Raw genomic sequence first — 20693 nt, forward strand, 5'->3', positions numbered from 1 at the left:
AAAGTAAAATAATGAGGCTTCGAAGAGCAAATGTGACTCTGTGGTCAGAGTGGGCTCCCTTAGGGTTTGTCATGCTCACACCCCACCCACATTTGCTGCTCACACTAATGAACTTTGACCTCATGACCTCTAAAGCCTATTTTGCATTAGGTGGAGAGAATCGGTCCCCTGGCTCACTGCTCTGATGGATTCACACTAAGAAAACCACTAAAGTTATAACATTTAGCCTGTTTGAGGACGATTAATGCTCATCTTTGTTTGGAAGCATCCCTAAATCTCCCAGTAACATTTTTAAGGGGCACACTATTGTCTTTCTAACTGTCATTAAAGATTGTCAAAGGAGCTTGCAAAGAAAAGCATCTGGACTTCTTTAAGTTACTTGAAGACGTTTCACCTCTCATCCGAGAAGCTTCTTCAGTTCTAAGGTCAAATGGTGGGGAGTCCCAGATAATCTAGTGGGAGTATCCCCCCACAGAGGGACAAAAGGACCCCCTGATGATCCTCTAATCGCCTGAGCCAAGGTGTGAAACTGGGTGTGGGTCCCAATCAGCCAGAGTTTCGGGTGTGTTCATTGTGAAACCTGGCCCCACCTTATCATGCGAATTCCTGAGGTCAGATGGCCCAGGATGTGAGTGGGCGTTAAGGCGTCTGGGAAGGGATCTCAAAACTGGATTATAGATGGCAGAGAGTTGGTGTCATAAACCCCCGCCTCTGTTCAAAGATGGTCGCTCACAGTGGACATAGATGGCTTCTTTCACTCCTCTTTCAAACCATCAAATCCACAAGGAAGCTGTCCCACTCAGACCCATAGTCAGTAGCATAAACTCAGCCACTTATAACATTGCTAAACACCTTGCTACCATCCTTGCTCCTCTTGTGGGGAACACCCCACACCACATCAAGAACTCCACCGACTTCACTGACAAGGTCCAGAAACTTACCCTGGATCCAGATGAAACCATGGTGTCCTTTGATGTAGTCTCTCTCTTCACTTGCATACCCACCACGGAGGCCGTGGAGACTGTCAGAAAACGACTACAAGAAGACAGCTCCTTGGAGGACAGGACCAACTTCACACCTGATCAGATTTGCACACTGTTAGACCTCTGCCTCACCACTACATATTTCAAATACAACGAAGGCTTTTACAGACAAAAACATGGCTGTGCCATGGGCTCCCCCGTGTCACCTATTGTAGCCAACCTTTACATGGAGGAAGTGGAAAGGAAGGCTCTTGGCTCTTTCAAAGGAAGAGTACCCAGCCACTGGTACAGATATGTGGACGACACCTGGGTCAAAATCAAGACACAAGAAGTGGAATCCTTCACTGCGCACATTAACGCTGTGGATAAAAACATCAAGTTCACCAGGGAAGACACAAAGGACAACTGTTTGCCTTTCCTGGACTGCGCTGTGCACATTGAAGAGAACAGCAAACTCAACATCGAAGTTTACCGGAAGCCCACACACACGGACCAGTACCTCCTCTTTGACTCCCATCACCCTTTGGAACACAAACTTGGAGTAATTAGGACCCTACACCACCGGGCAGAACATGTTCCCTCTAAGCCTGAAGGAAAAAAGAAGGAACACACACATGTAAAGGAAGCACTCAAAACGTGCGGCTATCCTAAATGGGCGTTCTTAAAGTCAGCAAAGAGGCACAGAAAAGAAGACCAGACACCAGCGAGGGAGGATAAGAAGGACAGACGCAACAACATTGTCATCCCCTATGTAGCCGGTGTATCAAAAACTTAGGAGAGTTTTGTCCAAGCATGACATCCCGGTGCATTTCAGACCCAGCAACACGCTCAGACAAAAACTGGTTCACCCGAAAGACAAAACGCCAAAACACAGACTTAACAATGTGGTGTATGCTGTACAGTGCAGCGAGGAATGCCCAGACCTCTACATTGGAGAGACCAAACAGCCACTTCACAAGTGCATGGCACAACACAGAAGAGCCACCTCCACAGGACAAGACTCAGCAGTCCATCTGCATCTTAAGGATAAAGGACACTCTTTCGAGGATGCCAATGTTCACATTTTGGACAGAGAGGACAGATGGTTTGAAAGAGGAGTGAAAGAAGCCATCTATGTCCACTGTTAGCGACCATCTTTGAACAGAGGCGGGGGTTTACGACACCAACTCTCTGCCATCTATAATCCAGTTTTGAGATCCCTTCCCAGACGCCTTAACGCCCACTCACATCCTGGGCCATCTGACCTCAGGAATTCGCATGATAAGGTGGGGCCAGGTTTCACAATGAACACACCCGAAACTCTGGCTGATTGGGACCCACACCCAGTTTCACACCTTGGCTCAGGCGATTAGAGGATCATCAGGGGGTCCTTTTGTCCCTCTGTGGGGGGATACTCCCACTAGATTATCTGGGACTCTCCACCATTTGACCTTAGAACTGAAGAAGCTTCTCGGATGAGAGGTGAAACGTCTTCAAGTAACTTAAAGAAGTCCAGACGCTTTTCTTTGCAAGCTCCTTTGACTACGATGACCTGGATGACTGAGAACCTTCACAGACATAACGTCATTAAAGATTATTTTCTATTTTCACTGATTTTGATTGAAATAAAACTGTCAATATGAGTAGAAAGTGATACTGAACATTTACACATGAATGTGTTTTTTAAAAAAAAGCCAGAAACTCATGTGTAATTGATTTCTGTGTGGCTGTTATTTGTAACGATCACTAAGTGGAGGTCAGAGGTCACGGAGCCCCATATTTTTGCTGATATTTATAGTCCGCAGTTTTTAAGCTTATTGATGCTTTTTATAAAAACATTGATAGATTTGAGTTCACGTCAGTGTTTGCTTACCTGCTGGGGGTCGAAAGTGCACAAACGTACCTGATCTGCATGCTTCATTGTTTTCACCAAGCGGCAATAAAGGAGATGCTGCAGTTCCTTTGGTGACCACTAGAGGCTCCAAAAGTTAGGCGATCCCCATAGGCTCCAATGTTAAATTGACCACCTTTACAGCAGAAATAAACATATTTACAGCCTCATACAACAAATTGTTTTGTTTCTCCCATCATAACAATTACACAGAGGGGTGAATCTTTTTTAAAAGGCAACTTTTCTTATTTTCTTGAAGTGCTAAGTTTGTATTATTGCTGGCATGTGCTGCCCAGTTAAATTGACTTCATTTCAATTAGTTAAAGTTACTAAACTAGACCTTTCATATTGTGTTTAGGGTGTTGGTGAATTGTATTGAAAGATTGAAATAGTTACCGTGTCACCTATTGGTCTTTAGACTTGAAGGTTTAAAGCTAGCAGTTTCTCTCTTGTTTGTTTTTTTTTGTTTGTTTTTTTTCCCGTAATTTTAATCCAATGTGACAACATTTGGACTTAAAAAGCAAGTCCTAAATTAACAGCTACCACCAACAACATTATCAAAGTGGAGTGTTCCAGTTCAAAGTATAAAATTGAACTTTCCTTTCCAGTAAACAGTAAAGCTGACATTTGCGAGTCTGCGCATGAGTTATTCCAGGTATCATTTAGGTTTTTTATGATTTATTTGATATTCTGGTGTGTTATTACTTTCATCTCACTCCCTCGTTCAAAGACTGTCACTTCTGGCTCCAAAAAACCAATGTGGTTGTGAAGCGAAAATTGGAGCCTTGAAAGTGCAGAGCTCACAAGCCAATATAAACCCTATTGTCTTAACAATACCAGCTAACAACATTAGCCAATGCTGTCACTGTCTGTAGATAGCTGCTATTCTTACACGGTTAACCTCTTGCCATATCGTTCATAGACCCATCCATAGGTTTTTGTGTGTGTAGATGTAAACCAATAAGGAAGGGGGTTTGCCATTTAAGGCAGGCTGATGATGAAATGCCAGGAGATCCTGGTGATGCGATTAGAGTCTGGAGACCGGTGGACCTTTAGAGCCACCACAGGATTATAACTAAAGTAAATCATCTGTTTTATATCGTATGTTTCTTCATTTTATGCCTATTTAGCTTTTGCATTTCAAGTGAAAACACACAAAGGGTCGTATTGATTTCTGTGACTGCAGCAGCGGCAGAAGAGAACAGACAAAAGACAGATTTTCAGCTTCGCAGTAGATAAAATGAGAACTTAAATGCATGATACTCAAAAAAGAGGATGAAACAAATGAAGCTCTTTTTGTTTGGTGTTATCTTTGGACCTCTGCCTGCAAAGATAGGTGGGTGAGACGAGCTAGGAAAGACAGACAGATGTGAGGTGGGGAGCACAGAGGGTGGTGGAAGGAGAGCGTTATTGAGGGGGGGGGGGATTTTTTTTCAGGAGTCTTAATGGTCAGTCTGTCCCCACAGAGACTGGCTCAAATGTCAGGTCAGCTATGAAGTGACCTCCATCCCGCTTGCTGTCTTTATCCTCAGAGTGTGTGTCTGTCAGTGTGTGTGTTGGACTATTTTCACCCAAAACCTCACCAAAAATATCAGAACATATTTTGTCTTTATGAGAATGTTTTCCTTTCTTTTCTTTGTTTAAGATTGCGCCTGTGGTGCAGCTTGAGGCTGCTTTTCAGAGCTGATGGGATCATGAAAGCTAATATTAATGTCCTTAAGCTGACAAAAATTCCAGCATAAGAGGGTAACTGTGTATATTCTTTAGTATTGTCTGATGCTGAACCCTCACAGGCTGATTTCAAACTCCTGCTGTTTTCTGATAAAACCCTCTGATTCGTTTCTCTCTGCAGGTAAGGCCCTGACCTTCCTGCTGCTGCAGCCCCCCAGCCCCAAGCTGCCTGCCCACAGCACCATCCGACGCACCGCCATCGATCTGATTGGTCGAGGCTTCACCGTGTGGGAGCCGTACATGGATGTGTCGGCGGTGCTCATGGGACTGCTGGAGCTGTGCGCCGACGCCGAGAAGCAGCTCGCCAAGTGAGTCACGACGAGCCGCTTAAACAGAAATGAAGTTGCTGCCTTTTTAAAAAATGTTTCATATCAGACCGAAGATGCTGACAAGATAAATGTAAAACAGTTTTAAGAGTTTCCTGCTCACTTTGCCTTCAGCTTCATGGAAATCATCATGAGAGTCTAACTGCATGTATACTAGAGTCCTTAAAAGTGTCATAGTGTTGGTCTGTTGTGTTGGCATGAAGGCATCCTAAAGACACACTACTAAAAGATCAGGAGTCGTTGTTTCATGCAGGAGGCAGTGGTCGTTGGTGTTTTCACCGACTGATTCTTCTGTAAGGGCAGACTGGTTGAAATGGACCCTCACTAACAAATAGTTTCTTTTTTTTTACACGCAGTATTTTCACATTCACACAGATTTGACGGTGTTTCACATAATTTGGTAATTTTTGTTTATTTAAAAAAAAATTTTGCATCTGGAAATTGAACGCTCTGCATTTGTTTACTTTCTCTCCAGCGACTGAAAACAGACAATTTGTCTGTACTCACTTCCTGTTTGTTAATTTGTTAAATTGTATCTGTCCCTCTCAGATTCCAGAGTATATCCTATAGATACAAACATATGCATCCGCTCAAATACAGACACACACACACACAAACGAACATTATATAGCCGACACAGTGAGTTATGGAAGCCCGACTCTAATCTGATTTCAAGACATTATGATGATGTAACGATGTCTGCGTTGGCCTGACACGAGAGTCCTCTGTCTCTGTGCACACATTTGTCTTTTTCTTCATTTTATTTAGCATTTTCTGCCCCACTTAAAGTGGCTCTTAAAAATTTCCATCTAGAAAAGCGAGCAGATTGCCCTGCAGTCTCTAGCTCCAGACAAGATTAACCCGTTAGACTTTAATCAGGTGAGAGACAAGATCAGATGTTAACAAAGTACATAATATTAGCGCCAGTGTGTGGACTCTTGATTTCCCAGCTTAGATAACGCCTTTAAATATTTTTGGAGAACTAAGATGAGCAAACGGTAAAGACACTGACACTCCGACTTGCTGAGTTACAAGACTTTGTAAAACCACAGATGTCAGCAGAGCCGGTTTCACGTACTCAACCATCAACATTACTGGCAGCAGAGTCGAAGTCAGAGGTCGTGGCTGCCTTCATGCAGTCAAAGTGAGGTTGTGGTTTGAAGCAGCTTCTTACACAAGCGAAGGTCAGGGGTCATGCAGAGAGGCTAATTCAGTGGCTTCTTCTTCATGTATGATACAAAGAGCAGCGCGTGTGCGTCTTCCTCCCTGCTGAAATCTAACTGGCCAATATGAGTTGATCCTATTAAGTCTGAAACTCGAGCTGGCCCAGTCTGGTTAAATGAGTATAGATATGTCTGCCTGTGTGTGTGTGTGTGTGTGTGTGTGTGTGTGTGTGTGTGTGTGTGTGTGTGTGTGTGTGTGTCCGTGTCCGTCCGTGTGTTCGTTCATTTTTGTTACCTCCCTGGGACCTCTCTCAGTATAAACACTGACCTTAGTCCTCATGGGGACCCAAACCAGGTCCTAATGAGGCGAAACATCGTTTCTGGGGTCCCGGTTAGGGTTTGTGTTGGGCTGTTCACAATAAATTGAAGTCAGTGAAGTATTCTAGCAAGGAAAGCTGCAGAGTGGTGTGTCAGGAAGGGAAATGACACAATTCCATTTTAATGGAATACATTTTCGGTCAAATAGAAAGAGAAGATGCCTATAAGATCCACACAAGAATTAATGCAAAAAAAATATTGTTATAAGTTACAGTACAGTGAAAAAACATTGATACAGTAGATAAAGTTGAATATGCCAGTAGTGCAAAAAATAGCAGTCAAAAATTTGCTTGACTCCAAGCAACTTAATCCTCACAGTGCTTCCAATCACACCAGGAGCGTCTCAGAAGCGTCATTTTTATTTTTTTCCCCCCTTCCCCCTTGCACAGTCTTTTATTTTGAAAATTTCCTGTGTTTGACGTGCATCTCTTTTCACCTCCTCTGTCATTTTATATTTTTAGTAATTTTATATTTCAAGTAATTGCTGACAAGCTTATGCCCTGGTGAAGTGCTTGTCTATCCCTCCACAATTTAAATATTTACTACTTCTTTTGGAGCATTGGTCAGATTTTAACTGACACACACTGGTCACTTTAGGAGCTCTTTGCGCAAAGTGCGGTCAAGATCAAGGTCATATTTGACTTTTTTGGGTAATAACCTGGAAATTGTGAGGGATTATGTGCTGAGTGAGCTACGACCTCACTGATGTTGTTTTATCTTTTGTTCTTTTAATAACAATCTTCATGAACCTTTAAAACATATGATGCAACACAAGACAACAATAAAAAATTTATTTAAAAAAACAGGCAGACATAATTGTTATAATCTTGTCTTTAAAAAAATTTTTTTTTTTTTTTTACAGAACCCCAAGTTTTACACATTTATTCCACCTTAAATCACATGTTTCTGCGAATATAATCACATCACATGGAGATGATGTCCAGTCAAAATGCATAATTTAATAACACAGTTGATGGGTAAGTAATCCCTCTAACGTGTATATGGATGTGTATAATATGCCAGTAAATAAATTCAGATTAATAAAAGGGAAATGTTAAATAAATTAATAAGAAATGAAAAATAAAGTTAAGGGTAACAGTCAGAAAAAATACTAAACTGGAAACTGAAAATAAATTTAAATAAAGGATTTTTGAACATTCAGTTTGAGAAAGATTATCTCAAGTCTCCTTATAGTAACAGCTGTCCCAATAATCCTTTGATAACCTTTTCAACATAGGCAAACATTTGTCTATATTATCTATCAACCTCTGGAATCACATTTGAGACTACACTAAGGTATAGCAAAAATAAGCAGTAGCACTAATGAGAGCTTCAATTAAGCTATTATCATGTGGTGTGTGTTCAGGAGTCGCATTATAGGAGAAGTGTTGCAGTATCAAATGTTCTTTTTTAGATACTTTAGTTTAGAGTCCCCAGCGACTTAGTGGTGAGCTTAAGTAAATACTAAAACTTAAAATACGCACGCACGCACGCGCACACACACGGAGTTCATGACCATGCATAATTAATAATGTGAAGTCTGCAGGTGTGTGGTGTTGCCTCCTGGTGTTGTTGAAGTAAACAGCACGAGGGCTGATCAATGAGACGCACAGTAATCACATCAGTACATTATAATACATACGGAGAGGATGCACGAACACACACACACACACACACACACACACACACACACACACACACACACACACACAGTCAGTATTCAGTATTCCTTCACTTGGGCAATTTTCTTTTCTGTGGACAGAGAAACAAGGAGTTGAATGCATTACTGGCTAAAAGAGAGCACACACGCTCACTCTCTTTCTTTCTCCACTCTCTCTCTGAGGATGTATTTCCATGCAGCTGACTTGCAGTGAGGCTTTTTGTCCCTGATCCACCCAACCAGTTGTCAATACACTCCTCGCAGAGCTGTGTGTGTATGTGGGATGTGGGATAATCCCTTTTCAATAGGTAGAGATTTGAAAAAGCTCCCGGTGTGGAAGACTTGCACTTTATATTTTCAGACACACAAGCCAAAAAAAAAAGAAAAGAAAGGGAAAGAAACTGCTTCAGCAGTCTCCACACAGTTTTCAAGGTATCCATTCTAAGAGGTAAAAGCTGCTTTCAGCAGACGCACACCTTTATATGCTCTGCCTGTCTGCTTACTGTCTGAACAAACACCTGAGTTACTTTTATGTGAAGGTCATCGGTGCGTCCTGACCCTACCAGGGTTATTATAGTTACTACTAACTAAAGCTAAGTGTGAAGACATATTTTACTTAACTTAAATAAAAAGTGTAGTAATAATAATAATGATAACTAGACTATAAAAAATAACTGATAAAAATACACAGAAAATATTCAGGGTCATTTCATGAAAAATCAATCTGCGCCTTCCACCTGACCCATATAGAATCGGCATTTTTTCTCTCTCGTTTATTTATGTATTTATTCTGTGTGTTTACCTCTGTGCATCTAACCAGAAAGTTCCACTGTGGTCGAATCTATTTCACAAGGGAGACCTGGCCAAGGTAGCAGCCACACAAACTCTTAATATATTAAAAATACAACACAAAGTACAAGACATACAACATGGTATAAAACACTAGTGCCATCTCCAGGAAACGCTAACACATTCCTTATTCCGTATAATTTCATATCCAAAGAATGTGGTGAAGCTACTAGAGTAGCTTTGCATGATTAATGGGTTGTAATAATCCATATTCCCTTTAGACTCACTGGCCACCACTTCATTAGGCACACCTTCCCAGTACCAGGTTGGACCCTGCTGCTTTAATTCTTTGTGACAATGATTTAGCAAGGTGCTGGAAACATTCCTCACAGACTTTGCTAAATGTTGACATGACAGTATCACATTGAACTCATTGTCATGTTCAATAAACCCGAATATTTCAGCTTTGTGTCACTGCGCTGAAAGCAGAAGATGGATACAGTGTGGTTATAAAGGGGTGGACAGGATGAGTGACAATGCACAGGCAGAATAAAGCAGGATGGATCAATGCTTTCTTGTAGTTTACACCAAAGCCTGACCATCCAAATGTTGCGGCAGAAACTGAAACTTGTCAGGCCAGTCAACGTTTTTCTAATTTTCTGTTGTCCTGTGTTGGCGAGCCTATGCAAACTGTAGCCTCAGTTTCCTGTTGTTAGCTGGCATGAGGGGCACTCCGTGTGGTCTTCTGCTGTTGTCTTCTTCTTTAAGGTTCAGTGTTTTCTGCATATCTTTTTTTCTAATGAGTGCTTATTTCGTAACTACTCTCTGAGAGACAGAGAGAGAGAGTGTTTTACCCAGGTGGTCAGTCATAGCTAGCCTACAAAATCCTAAAGAATTCAGTGGTAACCAATTAATGTAATGAAACAAAGAGAAGCATGGCTGACTGGAAATGGAGTAGGTTGTGTGCATATAATCACAGGCTGAAAGGTAGCTTCTACAAGTAGTTTTTATTCCTTAAGTCAAAGCCACTTTTACTTTGAGATTTCTACCATGATCAGCAATATGTACATTAAAGAGAAAAGCTTGGCATCTTTCCATACCCCCAAATAGTTTTATGCTAAAATTGTGTGGGATTGACTGCAAGCTTTTTCTGCAGTATCTATTCTTGTGGCCCATGCACTATTGTATGGGTATCCTGATTAAAGCTTTTTCCACAGTGATTGTTGGATCTTTAAATTCTGTTCTCATTTGCACTATCTATAAGATCACTCTGAATTTAAGCCCGCTTTCGTACTACATATCTACAGAGATATCACATTTATATAGAAAGTTTTCTAAAACTTTGAGGGTGTTTGAATCTCCTCCCTGTCTCCATCCAATCAGAGACCACCACAGGGATAAATGCATGTTTTCAATGTGTTTGTCTTGCAGGGATAAATATATATTTTTACACTGTATTTTGTCTGTCTACAAGTTTTGAACGATTGCGTTTGTCATGCAGGGGTAAATGAATGCTTTGGCGATCTGTGTGTCATGCAGAGATAAGTACATGTTGTTGTCACCATGGATGTCCACTCATGAACCCTAAAGGAAAAACAAAAATCTGGAAACTGCAGGTCACCATTACTGATCAGTTTTGATCTGTGGGTGTGTTTGTGTAAATTCCACCCAGACCTGAGATAAGGCTGTCAGAAACTCAGGAATATCATAAATATTATTCCAAAATGTCAAAAAAGAAATGAAAAAATTAAAATTAACCACTGAAAAAGCCAGTGTCTGCTGTAAAGATTGCATCAAAAGGTTGCCCTACTCTCCACCTCTCCACCATGCTCTCTGCAGTCTGTGGGTACATTTGCAGTCAGTAAACCATGCCTTTAAGCAGCTGAGAAAACCAGTTAGTCAGTCCATTTAGACCAACACAGTGATGCGTGACCAGCCCATGTCAGAGTTTATGTGAACGGGTCAGCACACGCCAGCTAACCCTCCACAGATTGGACACCGCCAAGCTTTTAAGCATCCATCTCTTATTTATTTATTTTTTGGTCTAAAAATCTTTAAATCTATAAAAAGTGTTACCTTTAGATTAAGCTGTTTAAAAAAAAACAAAAAAACAAAAGGTAGGTTTAATAAACTGAACTTTAGTTCTTTCCATTTAATTGAATTGTTGGCTGCCATTTATTCATTTTATCAATATTTTTTGGTTCTTGATGTTTATGAAAAACTATGAATGATGACCAAAACATAACTCAAAACACTCCTTGTAGAACAGAAGAGACAGAGTGTGGACATGGCAAATGGACTGGTTCTTATATAGGGCTTTTTCGCTCTGCCTTCTCTACCTTTATACAACGTGCCTGATTCAACCGTTCACACACCCATTCTTACAAGCACTTTTTTCTATGTTTTGTCTACGTAAATGCTTTCTAGCATTCTGTCTAACAGCTTGGAGTTAGTATGTTGCCCAAGGATATTTGGCATGCAGACTGGAGCTGCCAGCAGATTAATAGATGACCTGCTCTACATCCTGAGCTGATCAACATATTCACACAAATTCCCTGCTGCATACTTACTCAGTTATTACGGTAAACAAAGTAAACAAATCACCACCCCGGGATCATATAGTGTCTTGAATCTGCATTCGTTTTAACTGTCGCCAAGGGGTGACACAAAAAGACTTCTGGTCTGGTACAAATCTGTTAAAATTACTTAATTTTTGTAACTGTCACTATACAGGATATGCTTAGCCAATCAGCTTGAAGCTCGCGGATCACTCCTCGAACCTGGTTTAAAAACAGCAAGATGGCAAGAATGAAAACACTGGTGGCTACATCCATCTTTTGTACTGTCTATAGCGAGTCCTGTGGTCGGACCAAATGACTCTGAGAACTTCCACATGTTCAGCCCTACTTGTTAAGAACTGCACAACGTTTAGAATAAATGCAAGGAGGGTTGCTCCTGAAAATTTAAAGGAATCCTTTTGAATATGGCTGGGTGGTTGTTAATAAATCTGGACAGTTCAAAGTTAAACTCCAGTCACCCAACCCCAGTAAAAAGTAGGGTCATCAGTCTATATAGAAAAGGTCAAATGTGCATTAACTAGAGGCACATCTTACAATTCAGAAACAATCCAGTAAATCAGTCTGTAAACAGTCCAGTTACCCATCTGCAACTCAGTGAGAAAGCCAATCAGTAAGCCAGTGAGTCCCTGGAAGTCACTCAGCCATATACACACAGCGCTGGCTTCTTGCAGCGTGGATTCTGGTCATGTGACTGGAGTTATTCACTCCTCCCTCACACACAAAAATCAATATTTCCAGTCCTCGCTCTGTGTGTGTGACTTGGTATCGACTGGATAATGTCAGCGTGATATTGGCTGTGAATGCAGTCATGTTGCCAGCTTCTCTCTCTCTCTCTCTCACACACACAGTAAGCCCTGAGTGTGTGTTTCATGTCAGCACTGAAAGTTCATCACAGTCGAATCCTTTCTATCTGGACTCATTAATCCATTTCAGTACAACCACTTTAATGCTGAATTTTTGTTTTTATTTCATGGACAGTTGCTGGCTGCTAGTTTGGATGATGAAACACTCTTAAAATAGTCCCATTTTGATATATTTAATTTTATTTATTAATATTTTGTTGGGTTTAGTTTTGTTTCATGACTCTGTGTGTCTCTCTCTGTCTCCTGTGACTCTAATGGTAACCCAGATTATTTCATTACATGTGCTAAACGCTGGTTATTAACCTCAGCCGGTCTCGGCACAATTGGCCCTTTGCACTCCTGCTGCCTTATATCAACACTGTGACTGTTTCCAATTACAGCCACCTCTCTGAATGAAATTAAACATTTCAATATTGCTGATATATTGCCGATATATTACCGGTATTAATTACGAGATCTGCGGCTGTGATGTGTAATCAGAGGAGATGAATCGTCCAACTCGCCCAGCCGTCCACCCATCACTCCCTCCCTCCCTCTCTCTCTCTCGCTCTCTCTCTCTCCATTTGTTAACAAGGTGGCCTCACTCGCCCTCGTAGTCTTTTTTTCTCTTACAATCATACACATACACTCTCTGAGGGGTGTCTGTGTGTGTGTATGTATGTGTGTCTAATTCCTGTTGCATTGTGGGAGTCCATTATGCTGTCGCCTGGTGAATGGCTCCCATTGACTTGGCCTTGACATTATAAGCTGCTGGCTAATCTCTTCACTCCATATATTTGTAAAACTCAATCTCGCCGTTGCTTTTCTCAGATTTGTCTTGTTTTCTTCCACTCTCCTAAAGTGGCTGATTGAAATGTCTAAGTCCCCCTTTAGATTTGTAAAATCTCTAAGAGATAAGCCTTGCATGGTTTTCTTATTGTCAACAAATCCCAGCAAAAGCACATAAAACAATAATGAGTATGTCCTGGATTTAAATTTGGTGCTATGGCTTCCAGTGTTTTTAAGGCCTCGTAACTTCATAATTACCAAAGATGAAAGATTCAATTTTCAGTGCTGGGAAACACACTTTGGCTCTGTTTAAAAACTGAAACCAAATCAATTTTACATTCATTCAAAGTGTCACAATTTACAGGCAAAAAAATTGCCTTCCATAGCCATCTTTCAGCATCAATGTCCTGCAATATGTTGTAGTATCAACAGCAAAAATCCCCTAATCTATTGTCTATGAAGAATAAGAGGAACATAAACAAGTATTGGCAACCCAGATTGTTGTTTTCACTTTGGTAGATGGTTTGTTTAAAATGTGTATTCCCAAACAAGTATGCGAGTGAGTGATGGCAGTGGCTTAATGAAATCGGTCCCAAATAAGGCCTTGCACCAAAAAACTCCTTGTGATCGCTTTTGTTAGCAGATTTCTGCAGTTGCCTGTAGTTTGGATGGAAGTTGCCAGCTTGTCTGCAAAAACTTGCCATCTACTCCCCAAGCATAAAACTGTAAAGTTATAGTTGCACCTTTTAAAATGTGTTGGCTGCAGTAAGACATTTTGACCAGTTTCCTCTTGTGACTGGCAGCAACCTCCTGCAACCACTCACCAACCAATCAGGGAATACAAATTTTTCCCTAGCAACCATGGGTTGCCGGGGTTTGCTGCAGACTGCTGCAGGGCTTTGAGTTGGAACTTTGCTAGTCAAGACTTGTAATACTTTGAAGCTGTTTTTTGCATTAATTCCGTCTCTGTTAGTATTTTGTATTTTTTAAACCGTAATTTCAAACATCTGAATGATACATTTTACTCCCTCACTCTACAGTGTCACCATGGGTTTGCCCCTCAACCCTCCAGCAGATTCGGCCCGTTCAGCCCGTCACGCCCTCTCTCTTATTGCCACCGCCCGGCCGCCTGCCTTCATCACCACCATTGCAAAAGAGGTGTGTTTTCAGACTTCTTTACCAGCTGCTGAAACCAAAGCCATCTTATTAGGTACTCACCAACTGTTTTCCCTCTCCAGCTCTTAGAAATATAAGTGTTATTTCTTTTCAGGTTCATCGGCACAACGCTGCTCAGGCGAACTCTCAGTCACAGCAGAACATTCACACGACCACTCTGGCCAGAGCCAAGACAGAGATCCTGCGAGTGATCGACATCCTGATTGAGAAGATGCCTGGAGACGTCGTGGATCTTCTGGTTGAAGTAATTCAAACTGTATTTGAGATCGATGAAAGATAAAGTTCTCAGAAATCCCAGCAAAGGACACAAGCATAATATAATTCAATTAAGTATTTGACTTTACCAAAATAAAAAAGGAGCTCTTTTTACCCTTAGACAACTATTGTTATTAATGACGCCAGTGAAAGCTAGCATCATCCAAAACAGAAAAGACCTGAAAGTGCTGAATCAGAAGCTGCTGGCTAGTCAACCCCATGACTCAGGGTTGGATTTATAAACCAAACTAAAGGAGAGTCAGAGAAGATGATCTGTTCAGACCCTGGCAATAAAAAGTGTTTAATACATGGAAACAAGCTACATAGGTTAACTTCAACTACAATAAAAACTGTTCTCCTGATCCTTAGGTGATGGATATCATCATGTACTGTATTGAAGGTTCTCTGGTGAAGAAGAAAGGACTGCAGGAATGTTTCCCTGCTATTTGCAAGTAAGTTTGTCATCAGGTTCAACCCCAAGTAATATCTTCAAACTGGGAGGGGCTGGGAAAGGCGAGCTGGGCCCTGACTGCTGTGTCTGTGCCTGTTTCGGACATCAGCCTCAGTGCTGGTGGATTAACCAGATCAGTCTATATGCAAGAATATATTCATACATTAAGGTGTGTCAGCCTCAGTGTGCTATTAGTGTTTCCGTTTGTTTGTTTACATAAAAATTAACCTTGAGGCGGGGGTGGGGGTGAGCCCCCAGAACTGGACAAGAGGAAGAAAATGGATGAATGAAATCTTCCTTCATCGCTCAACATCTTCCCTTATACAGTGTTAAATGTTCATGTGTGTTTGCCGCCCACCTTTTAGGTTCTACATGGTTGGTTACTGCGACCGCAGTCACCGCATCGCTGTCGGAGCTCGCCAAGGTTCAGTGGCCCTCTACGATGTCCGTACAGGGAAATGTCAGGTACATCAAAAAACCTAAACTGATCAGCTCAGCAGCTGTTTGATTACACCAGATGAAGTTGGTTTTTACTCTGGACCCCAGCTTTACCCATCCTTTCTTCCACTGCCTCCTTCACACAGATCATCTTCTTTTTCATTCATTTTCCCACTCTCATCCATCCATTCACCCCACTTTGTATTAATCCACCCCTGCATGTAGCCTTCACGGCCTAAGGTGTTCAACAGATTTCCAACCATAATTATGACTGCACGTGGAAAACCAGCTCTCTCCACAGATATGTCTTTAGTACAGAGTGCAGGAGGCAAAGAGAGATTTCATCAATGATTAGAAAACCAAAAGGTTAATGTCTGGTATACAAAGTCCTTGAAGCAGGGGAAGGCGAGAAGGTAACCAAAACTCAGATTAACTAAACTCTAAGACATCTCAAAACTTAAGCACCATCATGTTTTCATCCTTTTATAATTAGAAAACACATGTGAGCAGGTAAACTGAGTGTTCAGTTTTTGTCTTTGGCTTTTGCACGCACTGATGTCATTATTTGGCCATATTTAATCCATCTGAAACAGCAGATATGACAGAAAATTAAGCATAATAGATGCCTTTAATCTCTGTTTGCTCATTATGTTGGAAATTTTCCATCTGTTTGCAAACAGGATGCTTTAGCTCAAACTGGAGGAAATGAGGAGGAGCAGAAACAGTAGGTTTAAATGAGAGAGGAGGAGATAAGGAGGAGAGGAGTTTCTTTTTTTTCACCCCTCAGTAATTGATTAATGATGAAGCAATGACTCTCTTAATCATGTTTGTGTCTCGCGCGCGTGTGTGAGCTGCTGGTCTCCATGTTTGTGTGTATTTCTTGTATGAGCGGGTGTGTGTTGATAATTTGCTGTGTATTGATTTGCAGTAACCTGAGCAGTCTACTCTGGTGGAGGGGGTCATTTATATCTGATAATAGCACGGGCCTTTTCACCCAACATCTCGTTTGATTGTGAGCGAGTTTGTGTGTGTGCGTGTGTGTGTGTGTGTGTGTGAGAGAGTGAGACAGGAGACACTTTGTGTGTGTTATTTGCAGTAATTAACTTTTAATAGATAATGGCTTTGTAGGAAGTGTGTGTCTCTCTGCTGGAACCATTACAGGTGTTTTATTTCAGGTGCAACATAAAGCTATTATCTTTATTAACACACTTACAGAAACCTCTATCAAGTGATGGGTAATTAATTCAGCCAGAAAAGAAGAATGTTTAAAGCTCACTATTTCTTAAATGGTCTTCCCACAGCTGTAATTAAAACCTGTACAGCAAGGCTTCTAGCTGCAGCAATGTTCCAGGCACCTAATATTAGTTGATTAAACAGTAGAGGAGTCTAAAAGTGAGCAAACACTCAGAAAACGGTTAAAATTAAGCGCAGGCTAATGGATGAGGTTAAACATTGGCCAGACAAATACTTTGCCTGTATTTAGGAGTCTTTTAAAAACCAGAATTAGCGTTTATAAATAACCAGCTCTTGAGTGTAACCAGTGGTTTGCACTTTGTTGCAAACCCTCTTTATTTACATACTTGAGAACCTCCTATGATTCAGTAGCTTGGGAAGCCACCTTCTCTGTATGACTTCAGTCTCTCACATCATGGGGGAAGGATTTTGACCAACTTATCTTTACAACATTGCTTCAGTGCATTTAGGTTTGCAGGCATTGATTTATGCACAATCCTAAGTAGAATATTTTGGTCTGTGGGGGAGTTCATGGATGACTCAATGACTGTAAGGTTACCCTTGTCCTGTAGCTGCAAAGCAAGCCCAAATCAGCACCCCTCCACCACCACCACCACGGATGGCTATAGCTCAGGCAGTAGAGCAGGTCATCTACTGATCGGAAGGTTGGTGGTTTGATTCCTTGCTTCCCCTAGTCTGCATGCTAAATATCCTTGGGCAAGATACTAACCCCAAATTGCTCTCTGATGTATCCATCGGAGTATGAATGTGCGTGTTAGTTAGAAAGCACTAAGAAAATGTTCTTGTGCGAATGGGTGTGAATGCACATTGCTTTGAGTGCTCAGAAGAGTAGAAAAGCGCTATTTAAGAACCAGTCCATTTACCACCACCACCGCTGATACGTTGTTTGGTTTTCTCCAAACGTGGTGGTGCTGCGCATTATGCTTGAACATGGTAAATGGCCTGTATTTGTATAGCGCTTTACTAGTCCCTAAGGACCCCAAAGCGCTTTACACATTCAGTCATCCACCCATTCACACACACATTCACACACTGGTGATGGCAAGCTACCAGTCAGGCGCACTGACAGAGGCGAGGCTGCCGGACACTGGCGCCACCGGGCCCTCTGACCACCACCAGTAGGCAACGGGTGAAGTGTCTTGCCCAAGGACACAACGACCGAGACTGTCGGAGCCGGGGCTCGAACCGGCAACCTTCCGATTACAAGACGAACTGCCACGATCGCCCCTCTTCTTCAACATCACCACTTTGGTTTCGTCTGTTTAAGGGACATTGTTCCAGAAGTCTTGTGGTTTGTTCAGATGCAAGTACAACAACAATGATTTTTTTTGAGGAAAAAAATCATTAAATTTGCAGTGCAGCGTGTCACTTACATCACCGAGCAGAGAAAACCTCTTTCACTTCTGAGGAAAAATATTTTTTTGTTGCAACTCTTTGACTGCAGAATAATACAAAACCGAAGTTTTCTGAACTACACTTTAGATTGTTTCACCAGACTCAGTTTAGAAAATCATGCACTCATAATAGTCAGCTTGCCAATGTCCATCCATCCATTCTCTTCCTCTTATCCTTATCGGGGTTGCAGGGGGGCTGTTCCAAGTTACACAAGTAAATTGCTGTGTACTCAAAAGGGGAATTCAGAAACGGTGTGTTGCATCACCTCTAAGAATGTCAGCTGTCAGTTTGTATTCATGACAACTTAAAATAATCATCACAATAGAGGCCAGCTTTGTCCTCCATGGGGCTAAATTTATTTATTTATTTTTTTAATTTTAAAAATTTAACGCAGCAGCAGAAAGTTGTCAGATCTCTTTAGAGACTTCTGAATAAACGGCATCTCCTTGGAAAAATGGGAACATCTCGATTTCCAAGAATTTCGGAGGAGCTAAATTGTTTGACTTGTTTTAGTGTATCTAAAACAAAGTGAGAAGGAGGAGAGAAAGGAGAGACGACCTCTTTGAAATAGTGGAGGAGGCGAGAAATGGGGACCAGAAGAAAAGCAAAGACGGAGAGTAGAAGGAGATGAGAGGCAGTTTTTGTTCATAATCCATCTTTGCATGTGTGTGTGTGCAAGCGGGTGTGTGTGTGTGTCCAACCGTAGCTAGCTAGCCCCCGCATGACCATCTGCCACGGCTTTGATCAGCCTCCGTGAACAGCCCTTTGTCAGCAGCGTGTGTGTGTGTGTGTGTGTCTCCAGCTGCTTGCTTCTTTAACAGACTCTACTCAGTCTACTAATTGAACACAAAGAAACAATCTGAGTGATTTCGTACCTCTTTCTGCATCTGTTTCTCTCTAACAGCTGAAACCTGCAGCTGAAGGTGGCAGTGTAGCCAAAATTAACCTGAAGAATCGTCTCCCGCAATGCATGACATGATGAATTAATGTAAACTGTGTCCCTATTCTGGTGGTAATTGGGCTACTGTGATACCTACACCACGTTCAGCTGCTATTTGCTGTTTAAAACACTCTATGAGGAACATGTTTTTAACTGCAGATGTTCCTGGAAACTAAATGCTAAAGTTATAAATGAGGGGAAAAATGAGTCTAAAAGTAACAAGACGTACTCTGGTCATATAAATAGTGTCTGCGTATTTAAGTGCTATTTGAAAGTATTAATCTAGTTCTTTGATAACCATATTGCATTTTAAATGGACAAGGATTTGGGTAGAAGCCTCAGTTAGATGTCAGTTTAATCCCACAGCCAATAAACAGCCACTCCTTATAATTCAAAGTACTGTTTCTACCTTTAAATTGTTACGATGTTCAACTTTAGTTAAAAATTTTGAAAGATTTTAATTTCCGGTGTCAACTAGCGAGAGCAGTAACAGCTTCTAGTCCACCAGTCGCACGCACCCTTGTTTTTCTAGCTGTACTTGTTGTTGACAGGAGGAAGTTGGTTTTATTCCCGTAGCTGTCTTGGTCCTGGGTTGTTTTTTTGTGTTGAGTTTTTTGTCCACACATAACAACTTCTCACTATTATAATTCCCATCTGATGATAACATACGGGGTACTGCCCGTCCAACCCCCCCCCAAAAACCCTCTCCTATTGGCTGACGTAATACTTGTTCAGCAAGGGGACGGGATTTACAAGCTGTCAGTCTTCGTCAGAGAAGATGGAATAATAAAATGGGATGAAGCACCCATGTGATGCACACGCGCACATACACACACAGACACACACAGCCGAGCCCCAGGCGTCAGGTGTATTGGAGTACAGAGTGCTGTAAATGGTTTCAGTGTGCTTCACTGCGCTCTGATAGGCTGATTGATTTGGTAGGCAGTCCACTGTGAGAGAGAGACACACACACACACACACACACACAGAGATCATAATATATATGGAAGCATCAATGTTTAATCCATGTTATACAGTTTGTTTTCTACATTATTCTTTATTTCACCTTCTCGGTGTGAGGATCTGAGGAAGACAAAATAATATTTAAATGAAGTGATTAAAACTAACAGTGACTGTGAACCAAAGCGTGATGATCGCTGCTATGAGCAAGAAGGAAGGATGTCAAGCAGAGGAGCTAGTTCATGCATCCACAGTGAGGAAAAACAAAGATACCTCCTCAGTTTCTGACTTTTAGAGGGCATCTGAACAAAATGGCAGCTGCACATCAAATGAAACTGTCCCCACATAGCAATGTCAGAATCCTCTGTTTGTTGTCAGGAACTCAAAAATTGTCTAAAAAAAAAACAAGAAAAACACCAGAATATAAGTAACTAACTCTCATGTGTGTCTAAACCTAAATTTGTTCTGTTTTCTAAGCACAAGAGCTGGGAGACTGTGTAGTTGACTGATGAAGCCGATGGAGAAGAGCCCAAAACTCCAGTTCCTCTAATGCCCACCTGAAGCTCCAGACTTTAATTTTGAAATGTCCAACTGTACAGCAGAAATTAACAAAAAACTGCACGAGGGGTAGAATTTGTTGTCTGCTAGACTTTACATCTGCAAATTTGAATCACTGGATTAGATATTTTGGAGCATTTTACCATTCTACTACAT

At 41.4% G+C, this 20693-nt stretch overlaps 1 protein-coding gene across 4 annotated transcripts in view; it reads left to right on the top strand.

The window, feature by feature from the left end:
* Nucleotides 1–20693, top strand: part of wdr7 (WD repeat domain 7) — a 102855-nt gene that overhangs the window by 72960 nt on the left and 9202 nt on the right. For all 4 annotated transcript variants that reach the window (XM_084934615.1, XM_084934612.1, XM_084934614.1 and 1 more), the window contains 5 exons: nt 4706–4892; nt 14151–14268; nt 14381–14530; nt 14911–14993; nt 15358–15457. In XM_084934615.1, the coding sequence (XP_084790741.1) occupies nt 4706–4892; nt 14151–14268; nt 14381–14530; nt 14911–14993; nt 15358–15457 (638 nt within the window). The remainder of the gene's footprint in view (nt 1–4705; nt 4893–14150; nt 14269–14380; nt 14531–14910; nt 14994–15357; nt 15458–20693) is intronic.

The sequence above is a fragment of the Perissodus microlepis genome, chromosome 7 (assembly GCF_051167445.1).
Source record: "Perissodus microlepis isolate ML-2025 ecotype Zambia chromosome 7, ASM5116744v1, whole genome shotgun sequence".
NCBI lineage: Eukaryota > Metazoa > Chordata > Actinopteri > Cichliformes > Cichlidae > Perissodus > Perissodus microlepis.